This window comes from Rhinopithecus roxellana, chromosome 6, assembly GCF_007565055.1.
Source record: "Rhinopithecus roxellana isolate Shanxi Qingling chromosome 6, ASM756505v1, whole genome shotgun sequence".
NCBI lineage: Eukaryota > Metazoa > Chordata > Mammalia > Primates > Cercopithecidae > Rhinopithecus > Rhinopithecus roxellana.
In genome coordinates, this window is record NC_044554.1 from 46,992,429 (window position 1) to 47,011,019 (window position 18,591).

General features: G+C 46.1%; 2 protein-coding genes across 2 annotated transcripts in view; one reads left to right on the forward strand and one right to left on the reverse strand.

Moving 5' to 3' along the window:
* LOC104667537 (protein PMS2CL-like) overlaps positions 1 to 18,591 on the forward strand; it is a 1,213,215-nt gene that overhangs the window by 103,142 nt on the left and 1,091,482 nt on the right. The window lies entirely within an intron of this gene.
* Positions 1 to 18,591, reverse strand: part of LOC104661309 — a 57,751-nt gene that overhangs the window by 18,783 nt on the left and 20,377 nt on the right. Inside the window, exons 3-4 of the mRNA XM_030931980.1 lie at positions 6,071 to 6,228; positions 5,710 to 5,783 (exon numbers count right to left, since the gene is read on the reverse strand). Of these exons, the coding sequence (XP_030787840.1) occupies positions 5,710 to 5,783; positions 6,071 to 6,228 (232 nt within the window). The remainder of the gene's footprint in view (positions 1 to 5,709; positions 5,784 to 6,070; positions 6,229 to 18,591) is intronic.

Genomic DNA, 18,591 nt, shown 5'->3' on the forward strand with positions numbered 1-18,591 from the left:
AGGACTAGCGGGGCGCAGTGGCTCACGCCTGTAATCCCAGCACTTTGGGAGTCCGAGGCGGGCGGATCATGAGGTCAGGAGATTGAGACCATCCTGGCTAACATGGTGAAACCTCGTCTCTCTACTAAAAATACAAAAAAAAAAAAATCATCCGGCCGTGGTGGCAGGCGCCTGCAATCCCAGCTATGCAGGAGGCTGAGGCAGTAGAATGGCGTGAACCCGGGAGGCAGAGCTTGCAGTGAGCCAAGATTGCGCCACTGCACTCCAGCCTGGGTGAAACAGTGAGACTCCATCTCAAAAAGAAAAAAAAAAAAAAAAAAGTTTTAGGACTATAATAATACATTAAAAGGAAAAAACTAAAATCAATTCTTAGAAAGGTTTGATTAAACTAATAAAATGATTTGTTTGTATTTAAGATTAATAAAATTGACCAGAAGCCAGGCACATTTGAGTAAGAGAAGGCAAAGATAAACCATTTGTGGACATGAAAAAGACAATTTCAGATACGGTCAAAGTTTATAATTGTAAGATTACTGTAAATACTTGCCATAAATTCAAAATTAAATGAGATACTTTTCTAGAAAATATAAATTACTAAAATTGACTGACAAACAGAAAACCAGAATAAACCACTCAAGATTAAATGAAATAAATCTATCCTAAAAAATACAGCCATTAGGAAAACACCAGGAATTTATCACATTCTACTCAAGATTTTCGCAATGTTCATAAGACAAAGTGAATTTATATATAAAATAGATGAAAAAAATGCTAAAAATAAATAAGAGAAAGACAACCCCAAAAGAAATACAGGCAAAGGCGATAAACATACAAAGCAATCGTATACACTGTTTATGGCTACACTCCTGTCTAGTAAATGAACAAAAACATAGATATATAGCAATTTTGGCCAGACACAGTGGCTCACGCCTGTAATCCCTGCACTTTGGGAGGCCAGGGTGGGTGGATCACTTGAGGCCAGGAATTGGAGACCATCCTGACCAACATGGGGAAACCCTGTCTCTACTAAAAATACAAAAATTAGCCAGGCATGGTGGTAGGTGCCTATAATCCCAGCTACTTGGAAGGCTGAGGCATGAGAATCACTTGAACCCAGGAGGCAGAAATTGCAGTGAGCCAGGATTGCACTGCTGCACTCCAGCCTGGGTGACAGAATGAAACTCCATCTCAAAAAAAAAAAAAAAGGCAAGCATAAAAAGGAAACCTGGGCCGGGCGCGGTGGCTCAAGCCTGTAATCCCAGCACTTTGGGAGGCCGAGACGGGTGGATCACAAGGTCAGGAGATCGAGACCATCCTGGCTAACACGGTGAAACCCCGTCTCTACTAAAAAAATACAAAAAAAAAACTAGCCTGGCGAGGTGGCAGGTGCCCGTGGTCCTGGCTACTCGGGAGGCTGAGGCAGGAGAATGGCGTAAACCTGAGAGGCGGAGCTTACAGTGAGCTGGGATCCGGCCACTGCACTCCAGCCTGGGCGACAGAGCGAGACTCTGTCTCAAAAAAAAAAAGCAAATCTGAATACTTAAAAAATATATATATATATATATTGCATAGATCCCACTGACTCAAAAAACAATAAAATTAGAAAATAAAAAGAAATCAAAAAATATTTAAACCACTAAATGTGAAACGAATCCATACTCAAAAATATTCCCAAAGAAATACCAGGCATGTATGTTTTTTAGGAATTTTATCAAACTCTCTTCAAGACTTTTGCAATGTGTATAAGTGGTTTATTTGGGTTTTCTTATTGTCAATTTTAGCAATTTACAATTTTCTACAAATGTGTCTTAATTTCAGATTTATGCCATTAAATGATTTATAGTAACATCTCATTTTTTTATAAAAACCTACTGGCCAGGCGCGGTGGCTCACGCCTGTAATCCCAGCATTTTGGGAGGCCAAGGCGGGTGGATCACCTCAGGTCAAGAGTTCGAGACCAGCCTGGTCAACATGGTAAAACCTCATCTCTACTAAAACTACAAAAAAAAATTAGCTGGACATGGTGGCGCGTGCCTGTAGTCCCAGTGACTCGGGGAGGCTGAGGCAGGAGAATCACTTCAACCCAGGAGGTGGAGGTTGCAGTGAGCCAAGATCATGCCCCTGCACTCCAGCCTGGATGACAGAGGGAGACTCCATCTAAAAAAAAGAAAAAAAGCCAGGCACGGTGGCTCACACCTGTAATCCCAGCACTTTGGGAGGCTGAGGCAGGTGGATTGCCTGAAGTCATGAGGCTGAGGCGGGCGGATTGCCTGAGGTCAGGAGTTCAAGACCAGTCTGGCCAACATAGTGAAACCCCGTCTCTACTAAAAATATTAAAAAATTAGCCGGGCGTGGTGGCGTGTGCCTGTAATCCCAGCTACTCCAGAGGCTGAGGCAGGGGAGCTGCTTGAACCAGGGAGATGGAGGTTGCGGTGGAACCAAGATCGCGCCACCGCACAGCAGCCTGGGCGACAGAGCGAGACTGTCTCAAAAAAAAAAAAAAAAGGAACATTACTCAATTTAGGTTTAATGTCTCATGATTAGATTCAGGGGATACATTTGTGGCAGAAATGTTTTTGTTTTAATCTGCTCTATTAAGTGGGAAAACACTTTATTCCATAAAACAGAATAAATGTTCCTCTCTTCTTTTTAATTTCTCCTCACATGCTTTTGCCTTTGGGAGTTTGTGCTTTTTTTTCTTTTTAAAATATCTTTTTCTGGGAGACACAGACTGGACAAATGGGGATGGATGCTCCCTATTCTTTTTTCTATGCTAGCCACCGGAGCTGAATGTCATTAAGTTTCACTCCTTTTATTTAATATATGTATTAGGACTACAATAAGTTAAAAAGAAAAAACTTAAATCAATTCCTGGAAAGGTTTTATTAAAATAAAATAATTGGTTTGTATTTAAGATTAATAAAATCGACCAGAATCCAGATACAATTAAGCAAGAGAAGGCATGAAAAAGACAATTTCAGAAACTGTCAAGGTTTGACTTTTTTCTTTTCTTTTTTTTTTTTTTTGAGACAGGGTCTCACTCTGTCGCCCAGATGACAGTGTAGCGGCATGATCTCGGCTCACTGCAACCTCCGCCTCCCAGGCTCAAGAGATTCTCTTGCCTCAGCCTCCTGATAGCTGGGATTACAGGCGTGCGCCACTACTGCCCAGCTAATTTTTTTTTTTTTTTTAATGTATTTTTGGTAGACACGGGGTTTCACCATGTTGGCCAGGCTGGTATCTAACTCCTGACCTCAAATGATCCACCCGCCTTGGCCTCCCAAAGCGCTGGGATTACTGGTGTGAGCCACAGTGCCCCACCACGGTCAAGTTTTATAATTGTAAGATTACTCTAAATAATTGCCATAAATTCAAAATTAAATGAGACACTTTCCTAGAAAATATAAATTAATAAAATTGACTGGCAAACAGACAACCAGAATAAATCACTCAACATTAAGTGGATCCATCCTAAAAAATACAGCCATTGTGGAAACACCAGGAATTTATCACATTATACTCAAGATTTCTGCAATGTCCACAACTCAAGGTGAATTTATATCTAAAATATATGAAAAAAATGCTAAAAATAAGAAAAAGACAACCCCGAAAGAAATACAGGCAAAGGTGATGAACACACAAAGCAATCTTACACTGATTATAGCTACACTCCTGTCTAGTAAATAAACAAAAACATAGATATACAGCAATGTTGGCCAGGTGTGGTTGCTCACACCTGTGATCCCAGCACTTTGGGAAGCCTAGGTGGGTGGATCACTTGAGGTCAGGAGTTTAACACCAGCCTGCCCAACATGGGGAAACCCCATCTCTACCAAAAATACAGAAATTAGCCTGGTGTGGTGGTGGGCGCCTGTGATCCCAGCTACTGGGGAGGCAGAGGTTGCAGTGAGCCCAGATCAGGCCACTGCTCTCCAGCCTGGGCGACAAGAGACTCAACCCCCCCAAATAACAGATATATAGCAATTTTAAGTTTCAGTTTAATCTCAGTGAGTACAAAGGGTCATCAACAGTATTTATGAGGTTTTAGCTCTGTAGAAAATCTGAACCCAGCATACTTTTTTTTTTTTTTGCATCCATTTAGCTCAGAACGAAGTAAACTTTTGACATCTGCTCAATTTGAATCATGAGTACAAAGGTTTTCTTTTACTTTACTATGTATTTAGATCTCTTCTAATATTACTAATCAAAAATAGCAAAAAAGAATTATGGCCATGTCATAGGGAAAACCTCCTTCAGGCCGGGCAAGGTGGCTCGTGCCTGTAATCCCAGCACTTTGGGAGCCTGAGGCAGGCGGATCACGAGGTCAGTAGTTCGAGACCAACCTGACTAACATGGTGAAACCCCGTCTCTACTGAAAACACAAAAATCAGCCAGGTGTGGTGGCGCATGCCTGTAATCCCAGCTACTCAGGAGGCTGAGGCAGGAGAATTGCTTGAACCCGGGAGGCGGAGGTTGCAGTGAGCCGAGATCGCGCCACTGCACTCCAGCCTGAGAGACAGTAAAAAATAATAAGTCTCAAAAGAAAAAGAAAAAAAGAAAAGAAAAACCTCTTTCAGTAAGACCCAAGGGCAAGTCGTGACAGAAAAACAACTACCAGAAAAACATTTGGTCTTATCAAGATTTAAAGCCATAGTACCAGTTTCATTCTTTCCCCAACTCAAGTCAGTTTCATCTTTAAAAAAAGGCATCAAAGACAGACATCCTCCGCTAACTCCATCACCTCACACCACCCCGAGCGTTGCTCACTCTTCTTCACCAAGGGCTGGAAAAGAACAGTCTACATGGAACTGGCGCAGCCGCCGCCTCCTCCTTCAGTCTGCAACAGAGGTGCTGGCACTGTCCCGCCTTCATCTGGCGTCTCCCGTCTCCTTACTCAATTTTCTCACACCTTCAGTCCAACCCTCATAACTCTACTTCCTGCAGGGATGCTTTGACCAACACCCAAATATGATCGTGCCTCTGCCTTCAAGTACTGCATTTGCAGCTGGAGCAAGAGGGAGACCACAGCCTTGGACCCTGCCAGTCAGCCCCCCCCACCCCGCCCCCAGCCTCAAGGCCCCAGGCGCCTCCCCTGTGCCGAGTCCTCAGTGTCACCCATCATTACCCCTTAGGGATGCTCCTCCCTGGTCCTGAAAGACCCTATTGCCCTTTCATCTGCAATATCTTATTTAAGTCCGACCTGAAGTCACTCCTTCCCCAGCTGAAACTGACCCTCCCTCCCCTGGGTGTCCATGCATCCTGATAGTTGGGGTAACAGGGCGCCTACCCCTGGATCGCCCGCACGTTAACGTGACCAACACCTCTGTAGGACTGCATCCAACGAGGGACCCCAGCTCTTTGCTCCCCCAGATTGGAACCAGGCACTCAGTAGATGTTTTGAACGAGCCCAGACGACTGAAACAACCCCTCCACACCCTGCCATCGTTTCCCTCCTAGCTCAGTGCCCACCACTGGCTGCGATCGGGGGTCTACATGAGCCAGGTTGGAGAGAAAGAAGAGGGTTACCCTCTGCAAGAGACGGGGACCTTCCCCAACAGCCCCCCTCTTCCCCCTAGAGACCCAGGCACCGGAGTGCAGTGGAGTTCAGGGGCGTGGATGGGCAGAGAAGCTCCAGGGGAAGGGACGGCAACAAACTCACTCTTGGGGAAGAACGGGGTCCCCTGTGCAGAGAACGAGCCCCCAGCTCACCTGCGTCCAGGTGGTCACAGCGGCAGGTGCCCTGCGCGAGCTTCCAGGGGACGGTGGGGTCCGAGGAGGCAGAGCTGCGGGGAGGAGCAGTGAGATAAGGGGCCAGCCACTGCTCGGCACCCACTACCTGTAGCGTCCCCCAGCCCAACTCAGCAGCACAGACAACCCGCCGACGCGTCGGGAGGAGCCGCCCCAGGACCCCAGTGCAGTGCTGGCTCTGTAGCAAGTGGGTGCCGGCCACGCTCGCTCACACTCAGCACAGCCCCGTAGACAGGGCACCGCCCCTCCCACGCGTGTCTGAGGTATCAGTCGCCGCGGGAACAGCCTGGGGTCCGGAAATGCGCGCATTGCAGTCCCTCACCTCAAAACACTGCGCAAAAGAACCCCCCCGGAACTACAACTCCCAGAATCCCCCTCACCGCCATGCTTCCGGTTAGGCCACGCTGCACTTCCAGCCACAGCCGTCGCTGCAGTCACCAGGGAGGTGGCCACGGGGTGGCAGCGTGTGGCGCCGTGGCTCTAGTGACACAGAGCTGGGGGTGAATGCGCCCTCTTACACGTCCCCCATGGCCAAGGGTGGCCCTCATGGGCCCCACGTATCTGATCTGATCTGTTCCATCGTGTGCGGCGGGCTGGCCCGAACACGGAAGTCCCACCTGGGTCTGCAACTGCGCCTCCTTCCTAGGAGTCTGTTGCCTGGGGAGATCATCGTATGAATATTTATTTATTTAGAGATGGAGTTGCGCTCCTTGCCCAGGCCGGGGTGCAGTGGGACGATCTTGGCCCACTGCAACCTCTGCCTCCCGGGTTCAAGCGGTTCTCCTGCCTCAGCCTCCCTATTAGCTGGGATTACAGAAACCCGCCACCATGCCCAGCCAAATTTTTGTATTTTTAATAGAGATGGGGTTTCACCATGTTGGCCAGACTGGTCTCAAACTTCTGACCTCAGGTGATCCACCCACCTTGGCCTCCCAAAGTGCTGGGATTACAGGTGTGAGCCACCATTGCTGGCCAAGAATTTTTATGACAAGGCTATGCTGTGGCTCTGTCACCCAGGCTGGAGTGCAGTTGCACGATCATAGCTCACTGCAGCCTCCAACTCCTGGGCTCAAGCGATCCTCCCCCATCAGCCTCCCCAGTAGCTGAAACTGCGGGCCCGCACCACCATGTGGGCTAATTTTTTTATTTTTTATTTTGTAAAGATGGGGTCTGCCTATGTTGCCCAGGCTAGACTTCAACTCCTGGACTCAATGAATCCTCCTGCTGGGATTACAGGTGTGAGCCACAGTGACTCGCTAAAAATTTTATTTTTATATTAAGGCCTATCCTTCAGTCCTCATGATAGTCCTCAAAATAGATGTCATTATTTCCATTTCATAGGTGAGGAGTGAGAGGTAACTCATCTCAATATTTACCTTGGAGGAACCCTGCATAAAAATGATGTCTGGGACCTGGGTGTGGTGGCTTGCTCCTGTAATCCCAGCTACTCGGGAGGCTGAGGCGGGAGGATCACTTGAGGTCAGAAGTCAAGGCTGCAGTGAGCCAGGACTGCACCACTGCACTCCAGTCTGGGAAACAGTGAGACCCCCATCTTTAAAAAAACAAAACAAAAATTATATCTGTAGGGCAGGCGCAGTGGCTGACGCCTGTAATCCCAACACTTTGGGAGGCCAAGGCAAGTGGATCGCTTGAGGTCAGGATTTTGAGACCAGCCTGGCCAACACGGCTAAGTCTCATCTCCACTAAAAATACAAAAAGTAGCCAGACGTGGTGGCGGGCACCTGTAATCCCATCTACTCAGGAGACTGAGACAGGAGAATGGCTTGAACCTGGGAGCAGAGGTTGCAGTGAGCCGAGATTGTACCACTGCACTCCAGCCGGGGTGACAGAACAAGAGTCCCTCTCAAAAAAAAAAAAAAAAAAAAAAAACAGGCGTGGTGGCTCATGTCTGTAATCCCAGCACTTTGGGAGGCTGAGGCAGGTGGATCACAAGTTCGAGACCAGCCTGGCCAATGTGGTGAAACCCCATCTCTACTAAAAGTACAAAAATTAGCCGGGCATGGTGGCAAGTGTCTGTAATCCCAGTTACTCAGGAGGCTGAGGCAGAAGAATCACTTAAACCTGGAGGCGAAGGTTGCAGTGAGCCAAGATCATGCCCTTACACTCCAGCCTGAGCGACAGAGCGAGACTCCATCACAAAATAATAAAATAATTCAAAAAATAAATGTATTCAAAACTTACAAAGTGAGAGCAAAAGAAATTTAATAAATTTAACAAAAAAAATGCTTTTTGTATGCTTGACCATTTCTACCTTTGAAGTTATTAATGTTTAAAACTTTGGGATATCCTAGTTTGTATAACTTAGTAAATTAGAAGTCCTGTTTTATAATGTTAATGGAATTGCCTATAGAGTTCAAACAAGTATGATATTTGTCTAAAATTGATATTCCTTATGGTTTAATGTATCATGGAGGGGGACACTGAATGTCTCCATGTGATTTTATTTGAAAATCACCCAATGATCATTTTAGTTATTAACATGTTTAAACAGTAAGCTTCATATCAATCTATTTTGAATTATTGGACACAGCCACTGAGACTTTTTAAAATTTACTCTTAGATCCAGCTTATGGTATTTTATTGTTTTGAGCCAGGGTTTCACTCTGTTGCCCAGGCTGGAGGGCAGAGGCATGATCACGGCTCACTGCAGCCTCGACCTCCCCAGGCTCAAGTGATCCTCCCACCTCAGCCTCCCAAGTAGCTGGAATTACAGGCATATGCCACCATGCCCAGCTAATCATGCTGTTTTTTGAGTGGGGGGAAAACAATCCTTTTCTTTTATAACATGGGATTGCTTTTTTTTTTTTTTTTTTTTTTGAGACAGGTTAGAATGCAGTAGTGTGATCTGTAGCCTCAACCTCCAAGGCTCAAGAAATCCTCTCACCTCAGCCTCCTGAGGAGTTTGGGCGACAGGCACATGCGACACCATGCCCAGCTAATTTTGTTCATTTTTGTAGAGCTGTGGTCTGTGTTCCCCAAGCTGGTCTTGAATTTCTGAGCTTAAGGGATCCTCCCATCTTAGCCTCCCAAAGTGCTGGGATTAAAGGCATGAGACACCATGCCCAGCCACGCAGCCACCCAGCTGGCTTTTCCTTTTATTTCTACAGAAAGATTTTGTGTCTTTGTAAAACGTTGTATATCTGGTTTCCTGGATCAGGTTTGGACATCAGGAATTGGGTCCTTTGCACATTCAACTACATAGATTTCTACCTCGTGGTAGATTTCTACCGTGTGGTTCTAGAGAGAATTATAAACAGTAGGCCGGATGCGGTGGCTCACGCCTGTAATCCCAGCACTTTGGGAGGCCAGGTCAAGAGTTCGAGACCATCCTGGTTAACACGGTGAAACCCTGTCTCTACTAAAAATACAAAAAAGTAGCGGGGTGTGGTGGTGGGCACCTGTAACCCCAGCTATTCAGGAGGCTGAGGCAGGAGAATTGCATGAACCCGGCAGGCGAAGGTTGCAGTGAACTGAGATCGCGCCATTGCACTCCAGCCCCAAGCGACAGTGCATGACTCCATCACAAAAAAACAAAACCAAAACAAATAAACAGCAGAAATCATCAAAAAAATGATTCATTTACAAATCTTGTGGGTGTAGACTCTTTTTAGAAAATCCTTTTGGGGCCTGGCAACAGAGCAAGACTCTGTCTCAAAAAAAAAATTTTTTTTTTGCCAGGTGCGGTGACGCACACCTGTAGTCCTAGCTATTTGGTCATTTTGGTTATACATATTTTCTTCCAAATTGTCCTTTAATCATGACATGTTTTTAACTCAGATATTTGTTATGCCTATTACTTTTTCAAGATTTCTCTATAAATTTGCATCTTTGATCAGTGGGGGGGAAATACACTACATAGACCCTCAAACACCACGGGTTTGAACTTCAAAGGTCCACTTATATGCAGGTTTTCTTTTTTCAACCAAACTCAGATACAAAATACAGTATTTGAGGGGTGTGAAACTCAAATATATAAAAGCCCAACTTTTTGTATACACAGTTCTGCAAGGCCAACTGTGGGACTTGAGTATGGCAGATTTGGGTATGAGGGCGATATGGTTTGGGTCTGTGTTCTCGCCCACATCTCATGTTAAATTATAATCCCCGGCTGGCCACGGTGCCTCACGCCTGTAATCCCAGCACTTTGGGAGGCTGAGGCGGGCGGATCACCTGAGGTCAGGAGTTCAAGACTTTTTTATTTTTTTTGAGACGGAGTCTCACTCTGTCGCCCAGGCTGGAGTGCGGTGGTGCACTGGCTAACGTGGTGAAACCCTGTCTCTGCTAACAATACAAAAATTAGCTGGGGGTAGTGATAGGTATCTGTATTCCCAGCTACTAGGGACGCTGAGGCAGGAGAACTGCTTGAACCCAGGAAGCAGAGGTTGCAGTGAGTGGAGACAGCATCACTGCCCTCTAGCTTGGGCAACAAATCAAGACTCCCACTCCAAAAAAAAAAAAAAAGAAAAAGTGATAATAAATGGTTGAAAACATTTTCTTTCCCAATAAATTCATGGTTGCTATGAAACAGTAACAAAAAAAAAAATTAAATTCCTAGATCTATTTTTAGAGAGTTTTCCAACGATGTGTTTCTTTTATATTGATTAACGTCACCAGAGATTTGTCTCTATCACTTGTTTGTTTTGCCAAAGATAAAATCTTTGTTAATTTTATTTTTTCCTCTCTTCCCTAGTAAGAGAGACAATAAAAGTCTCACAGCTATCATCTTCTAATATCAAGATAACATGAAAACTCCTATAAAATGAATGGGAAGGGGAACATTCCAATTCGAATTACAAAACGAGAGCTGGAAACGTACGCAGCTCTATTATCTAGGACATGGATAAACCTGCTGTCATAGAGTCCCCAAAATAAAAGGGCCCTAAAAATTACTGATAAAACCGAACATGGTGGCTCATATCTGTAATCCCAGCATTTTGGAAGGCTGAGGTGGGTGGATCACTTGAGACCAGGAGTTCGAGACCAGCCTGGGCAACATGGCGAAAATCTGTCTCTACTGAAAAATACAAAAATTGGCCGGGAGTGGTGGCTCATGCCTGTAATCCTAGCACTTTGGGAGGCCGAGGCAGGCAGATCATGAGGTCAAGAGATCAAGACCATCCTGGCCAACATGGTGAAACCCTGACTCTACTAAAAATGCAAAAATTAGCTGGGTGTGGTGGTGCGCACCTGTAGTCCCAGCTATTCGGGAGGCTGAGGCAGGAGAATCACTTGAACCTGGGAAACAGAGGTTGCAGTGAGCCAAGATGCACCATTGCACTCCGGGCTGGCAATAGAGCAAGACTCTGTCTCAAAAAAAAAAAAAAATTGCCAGGTGCAGTGGTGCACACCTGTAGTCCTAGCCATTTGGGAGGCTGAGGCAGGAGGATTGCTTGAACCCAGAAGGTGGAAGTTGCAGTGAGCCAAGATCATGCCACTAATCTCCAGCCTGGGCAACAGAGTGAGACTACCTCAAAACAAAAGAAAAATCGCCAATGATTATTTCTCATTAAAAAAACCCATGTGGCTCCAAAGGAGTCAGAAAACTAGACTCCTAAACTAGTGCTCTAGCTGGGCTTGGTGGTTCACACCTGTAATCCCAGCACTTTGGGAGGCTACGGTGGGAGGATCAATTGAGACCAGTTGAAGACCAGCCTGGGCAACATGATAAGACATCATCTCTAAAAAATTTTTTTTCCTCAAGCCTGTAATCCCAGCACTTTGGGAGGCCGAGGCGGGCGGATCGCGAGGTCAGGAGATCGAGACCCTCCTGGCTGACACGGTGAAACCCCGTCTCTACTAAAAATACAAAAAATTAGCCAGACGTGCTGGCAGGTGCCTGTAGTCCCAGCTACTCAGGAGGCTGAGGCAGGAGAATGGCGTGAACCCGGGAGGCGGAGTTTGCAGTGAGCCGAGATCTGGCCACTGCACTCCAGCCTGGGTGACACAGCGAGACTCCTTCTCAAAAAAAAAAAAAAAAAAAAAAAAAAAAAAATTTTTTTTTTTTTTTTTTTTTTTTTTTTTTTTTTGAGGCAGAGTTTTGCTCTGTCTCTCAGACTGGAGTGCAGTGGTGCGATCTCGGCTCACTGCAAGCTTTGCCTCCCGGGTTCACGCCATTCTCCTGCCTCAGCCTCCTGAGTAGCTGGGACTACAGGCACCTGCCAGCACGTCTGGCTAATTTTTTGTATTTTTAGTAGAGACGGGGTTTCACCGTGTCAGCCAGGAGGGTCTCGATCTCCTGACCTCGCGATCCGCCCGCCTCGGCCTCCCAAAGTGCTGGTATTACAGGCTTGAGCCACCGCGCCCGGCCAAAAATTTTTTTTTTAATTAGCTGGGCATAGTGACATGCACCTGTACACCCAGCTACTCGGGAGGCTGAGATGGGAGGATTGCTTGAGCCTAGGAGGTCAAAGCACTACAATGAGCCATGATCATGTCACTGCACTCCAGTCTGGGCAACAGAGCAAGACACTGTCTCAAAAAAAAACAAAACAAAAAAAACTGCTCTACCATCCCTAGAGCAGGTATGGTTCAAGATGGCCACGTCTGTATTTCAGCCAGCAGTAAGAGAGGAAAAAGAAGGGGATAGGATGCCCCCCACCCCAACCTTTTTTTTTTTTTTTTTTTTTTGAGATGGAGTCTCGCTCTGTCGCCCAGGTTGGAGTGCAGTGGTGGGATCTCAACTCACTGCAACCTCTACCTCCTGGGTTCAAGCAATTGTCCTGCCTCAGCCTTCCGAGTAGCTGGGATTACAAGCACTCGCCACCATGCCTGGCTGATTTTTGTATTTTTAGCAGAAACAGGGTTTCACCATGTTGGCCAGGCTGGACTCGAACTCCTGACTTCAAGTGATCTGCCCACCTTAGCTTCACAAAGTGCTGGGATTACAGGCATGAGCCACTGTGCCCAGCCCGAATTCCCTTTCTTTTAAGAGCTTGATTCAGAAAAGGCACAAGTCACTTCTGCTCATATCCCATTGAACAGATCTCAGTCACATGGCCACCTCCATCTACAAAGAAGGCTGGAAAATGGAGTCTTCATTCTGCGAAGGCAACGTTCCCTAGCTAAAAATTGAAGGCTCTGTTGCATTAGAAGGAGATAACAGATATTGAGAAATAACCAGAGGTCTCTACCACAGGGAAAAGATAGGATGCAGGGAATGCCAGCGGAAGAAGTGAAACAGACGAGTGATATTAACCAGGAGTTCCCTCCCACCTGCCTTAAACTATGCATAGTGTTGGAGTTAATGTATTCATTTTCTCCATTTCACCAGAGGATAAACCTTTGCTGTTCTAGGGATGGGAAAAGAAATAATAAGCAGTAAGAGCTGCATGGATATGTTGCATAGGGCTGGAGACAAGGGACTCTAATTGCCCTGCTTATTGGCTGGGCACGGTGGCTCACGCCTGTAATCCCAACACTTTGGGAGGCCGAGGCAGACCTCACTTGAGGTCAAGAGTTCAAAACCAGCCTGGCCAACATGGTGAAACCCTGTCTCTAACAAAAAAAAATAGAAAAATAAGCCAAGTTTGGTGGTGGACACCTCTAGCCCTACCTACTCAGGAGGCCGAGAAAGGAGAACTGCTTGAACCTGGGAGGCAGAGGTTGCGCAGTAAGCCAACATTGTGCCACTGCACTGCAGCCTGGGTGACAGAGCAAGACTCCATCTCAAAAAAATAATAATAATAATAATAAATAATAGAAATACAAAAGTTAGCTGGGTGTGGTGGTACATGCCTGTTGTCCCAGCTACTCGGGAGGCTGAGGCAGGAGAATCGCTTGAACCCAGGAGGCTCAGGTTGGAGTAAGTCAAGATCGCACCACCGCATTCCAGAGTGAGACTCTGCCTCAAAAAAAAAAAAAATGTATATATATATATATATATATACAGCCCTGCTTATATATGTTCATTTTTTCCATTTCCTTGAAAAGCAGAATAAACCTATGTTGTAATAAATCGATGTAAACATAAAGTATCATCCTGCTATTATGCAATCATATAAAATCATACTAAGACATTCACATGTAATATGATTATTAATATCGTTGGTCCCACCTACTGGAGAGGCCAAGGCAGGAGAATCACTTGAACCTGGGAGGCGGAGGCTGCAGTGAGCAGAGATTGTGCCACTGCACTCCAGCCTGGGAGACAGAGCGAGACTCCGTCTCAAAACCAAACAAACAACCAAAAACACCCTTAGGTAATGATCACCAATGACTGCTGATATCTTTTTGAAAAAAAAAAAAAATAAGAAAACCAGACATCTTGTCCATCTATATGGCTGTACACGAAATCACCTATGAGTAATCCTGGAAAAAAAAAAGAACTTGAGTCTAAGCCTTTTGATCTAATTAACAAATTACAGGACATACAAGGGCAGCAGAAAAATATGTCAAATGATACCACAATGAGACAATCTGCAAAATCCAGGTTGTAAGAAATTCTGCACTTTTTTCTACAAATCAAATGCAAACAGAGAGAGGGAGGGAGGAAAGGAAGAGAGGGAGAAGGAATCCATGGAGGAAAAATGGCATTTTATCAGGGGCCATGTACTGTGAAGATGCTTAACATTGTCTCCATGGTTTGATATTTTATATATATATTATGAATATATATATTTGTATAATATAAAAATATATATTTGTATGTAAAATATAAAAATATGGATACATAAACAATGAATATAAAATAGACCAGGCGTGGTGGCTCATGCCTGTAATCTTAGCACTTTGGGAGACCAAGGTGGGTGGAACACCTGAGGTCAGGAGTTCGAGACCAGCCCGGCCAACGTGGTGAAACCCTGTCTCTACTAAAAATACAAAAATTAGCTGGGTGTGGTGGCAGGTGCCTGTAATCATAGCTACTCAGGAGTCTGAGGCAGGAGAATTGATTCACCCAGGAGGTGGAGGCTGCAGCGAGCTGAGATCGTGCCATTGCACTCCAGCCTGGGTGACAGAGTAAGACTCTGTCTCAAAAAATATTATATTATATATATTTATATGTAATATATTTTATATGTAATACATTGAATTCATATATTTGTATGTAATATAAAAATATATAAATACAAAACTATTTATATATAATTACAAAATATATTTCATACAATATGGTTTGTATTATATTATATAAAATGTAAATATGTAATATAAAATGTTTTCATATGAAGATTTTTCTATCATAGTTCATATTAAAAATATATATTTTATATTATATATAATATGTAACAGAGAGTTTTTTTTTTTTTTTTGAGACAGAGTCTCGCTCTGTCACCCAGGCTGGGGTGCAGAGTGGCGCGATCTCGGCTCACTGCAAGCTATGCCTCCCGGGTTCACGCCATTCTCCTGCCTCAGCCTCCCAAGTAGCTGAGACTGCAGGCACCCGCCATATGTCCGGCTAATTTTTTTGTATTTTTAGTAGAGATGGGATTTCACCGTGTTAGCCAGGATGGTCTCGATCTCCTGACCTCGTGATCCACCTGGCTTGGCCTCCCAAAGTGCTGGGATTACAGGCGTGAGCCACCGTGCCTGGTCACTTTTTTTGAGACAGTCTCGCTCTGTCGCCCAGGCTAGAGTGCAGTGTGGCAATCTGGGCTCAGTGCAGCCTCTGCCTCACAGGTCCAAGTGATCTCCCCACCTCAGTCTCCCAAGTAACTAGGATTATAGACATGTGTCACCATGCCTGGCTAATTTTTTTTATTGTTTTGAGACAGTCTTGCTCTGCCGCCCAGGCTGGAGTGCAGTGGTGCGATCTTGGCTCATTGCAACCTCTACCTCCCAGGTTCTAGCGATTCTCCTGCCTCAGCCTCCCGAGTAGCTGGGACTACAGGTGCACGCCACCACACCCAACTAATTTTTGTATTTTTTTTTTTTTTTTTTTTTTTTTTTTTTTTGAGACGGAGTCTTGCTCTGCCGCCCAGGCTGGAGTGCAGTGGCCGGCTCTCAGCTCACTGCAAGCTCCGCCTCCCGGGTTCACGCCATTCTCCTGTCTCAGCCTCCCGAGTAGCTGGGACTACAGGCGCCCGCCTCGTCGCCCCGCTAGTTTTTTTGTATTTTTTAGTAGAGACGGGGTTTCACCGTATTAGCCAGGATGGTCTCGATCTCCTGACCTCATGATCCGCCCGTCTCGGCCTCCCAAAGTGCTGGGATTACAGGCTTGAGCCACCGCGCCCGGCCAATTTTTGTATTTTTAGTAGAGATGAGGTTTCACCATGTTGCCCGGGATGGTCTCGATCTCTTGACCTGGTGATCTCCCTGCCCCGGCCTCCCAAAGTACCAGGATTACAGGCGTGAGCCACCATGCCTGGCCATTTTTTTGTATTTTTAATACAGAAGGGGTTTCACCATGTTGGCCAGGCTGGTCTTGAACTCCTGACCTCGAGTGATCTGTGTACCTCAGCTTCCCAAAGTACTGGGATTACAGGCGTGAGCCATTGTGCTGGGCCTATAATACATATTATATATTACATATAAATAATACATTTTTATATTACAATGTTTTCCTTTTCACTTTTTAGAGGCAGGGTCTCACTCTGTTGCTCACGCTGGAGTACAGTGGCACAGTCAAAGCTCACTGCAGCCTCGACTTTCTGGACTCAAGAGATCCTCCCACCTCAGCCTACCAAGTAGCTGGGACTACAGGCACACACCACCATGTCTGGCTGATTTTTGTATCTTTTGTAGAGACAGGGTTTCACTCTGTTGACCAGGCTGGTCTTGCACTCCGGGCTTCAAGCACTCCTCCTGCCTCAGACTCCCAAAGTGCTAGGACTGCAGGTGTGAGCCACCAAGATGAATTTCTTGATTCCCCCAAAAATAAAAGCCATGGAGGCTTCTGACTGCCTGGTGGCTGCCAATATTTTTTCACCAACAACCACCCCCCTAGCCTTTTTTTTTTTTTTTTTTTTTTTTTTTTTAAACATCATAAGGCAGCCTCCTGTCTCCTCTGCAGAGAACCTATTTCACATTTGTATACAGGACACCTCCAGTGAGCTTTGTCCCCTCGTGGTAGCCCTGAAAGCAACTAACCCTGTTCTGCTTCTGCGGAAACTGTAGCCCAGATTGTTTAGTCAATGTTCAGTAAGTCAATGACCAGGTAGTGTATTAGTCCATTCTTGCGCTGCTGTAAAGAAATACCCGAAGGCCGGGCGTGGTGGCTCACGCCTGTAATCCCAGCACTTTGGGAGGCCGAGGCAGGTGGATCACGATGTCAGGAGATCAAGACCATCCTGGCTAACACGGTGAATCCCCGTCTCTACTAATAATACAGAAAATTAGCCGGGCATGGTGGCGGGCGCCTGTAGTCCCAGCTACTCGGGAGGCTGAGGCAGGAGAATGGTGTGAACCCGGGAGGCAGCGCTTGCAGTGAGCTGAGATTGTGCCACTGCACTCCAGCCCAGGTAACAGAGCAAGATTCTGTCTCAAAAAAAAAAAAAAAGAAAGAAAGAAAAGAAAATACACAGTGGCTCACAGCTATAATCCCAGCACTTTGGGAAGCCAAGTCGGGCAGATCACCTGAGGTCGGGAGTTCAAGACCAGCCTGGCCAACGTGGTAAAACCCCATCTCTACTAAAAAAAATACAAAAATTATCCAGGCAGCCTGGCGCGGTGGCTCAAGCCTGTAATCCCAGCACTTTGGGAGGCCGAGACGGGCGGATCACGAGGTCAGGAGATCGAGACCATCCTGGCTAACACGGTGAAACCCCATCTCTACTAAAAAAAAAAAATATAAAAAACTGGCTGGGCGAGGTGGCGGGCGCCTGTAGTGCCAGCTACACGGGAGGCTGAGGCAGGAGAATGGCGGGAACCCGGGAGGTGGAGCTTGCAGTGAGCTGAGATCTGGCCACTGCACTCCAGCCTGGGCGACAGAGCGAGACTCTGTCTCAAAAAAAAAAAAAAAAAAAAAAAAAAAAAAAAAAAAAAAAATTATCCAGGCATGGTGGCGGGTGCCTGTAATCCCAGCTACTCTGGAGGCTGAGGCAGGAGAATCACTTGAACCCAGGAGGCAGAGGTTGCAGTGAGTTGACATCACACCACGGCACTCCAGCCTGGGCAACAGAGTGAGACTTGGACTCTAAACCAAACTAACAAAATTTTAAAAAGAAAATAAATAAACCGGAGACTGAGTAATTTATGAAAGAAAGAGGTTTAATTGACTCACAGTTCCACATTGCTGGGAAGGCCTCAGGAAAACTACTATCATGGCGAAAGGCAAAGGAGAAGCAGGCACCTTCTTCTCAGGAGGCTGGACGGAGTGAGTGCAAGCAGGGGAAATGCCAGTGCTTATAAAACCATCAGATACCTCAAGACTCACAATCACAGGAGCAGAATGGGGGAAACTGCCCCCATGATCCGATTACCTCCACCTGGTCCTGCTCTTGACACGTGGGGATTATGGGATTACAATTCAAGATGAGATTCTGGGTGGGGACCCAAACCCCAACCGTATCATGTAAGGACGAGAAATCTGCTTCCCAAACTCCTACTCTAATGCTGTGCTCTCTGGACACTGTGTCCCAGTCCTGGAAGGAAGGAGGACAAGAAACTCAGATGGCCTGGACTGAGGGCAAAGGAGGGTGAGGCTGGCACTGACATCCTCAGAGGCCCCTGCAGGGTCGTGTATATGAAACCCAAGCCCAAGCTTCATGCCCTGCCCCCAGCAAGCAGGAAACGCACACTGTAGCAAATGCTAAGCCAGCTCTCTAGCATGTGAAACAGTCTCGTCCAGAGACAGGAGAGGGCTGCTCTCCTGTGGTTCCAGGCTGCTCTCTCCCTGCCTAGTCTGAAGCATTGCTTTCTCTTTTCTCCAGTTAGTATTTTTGGACT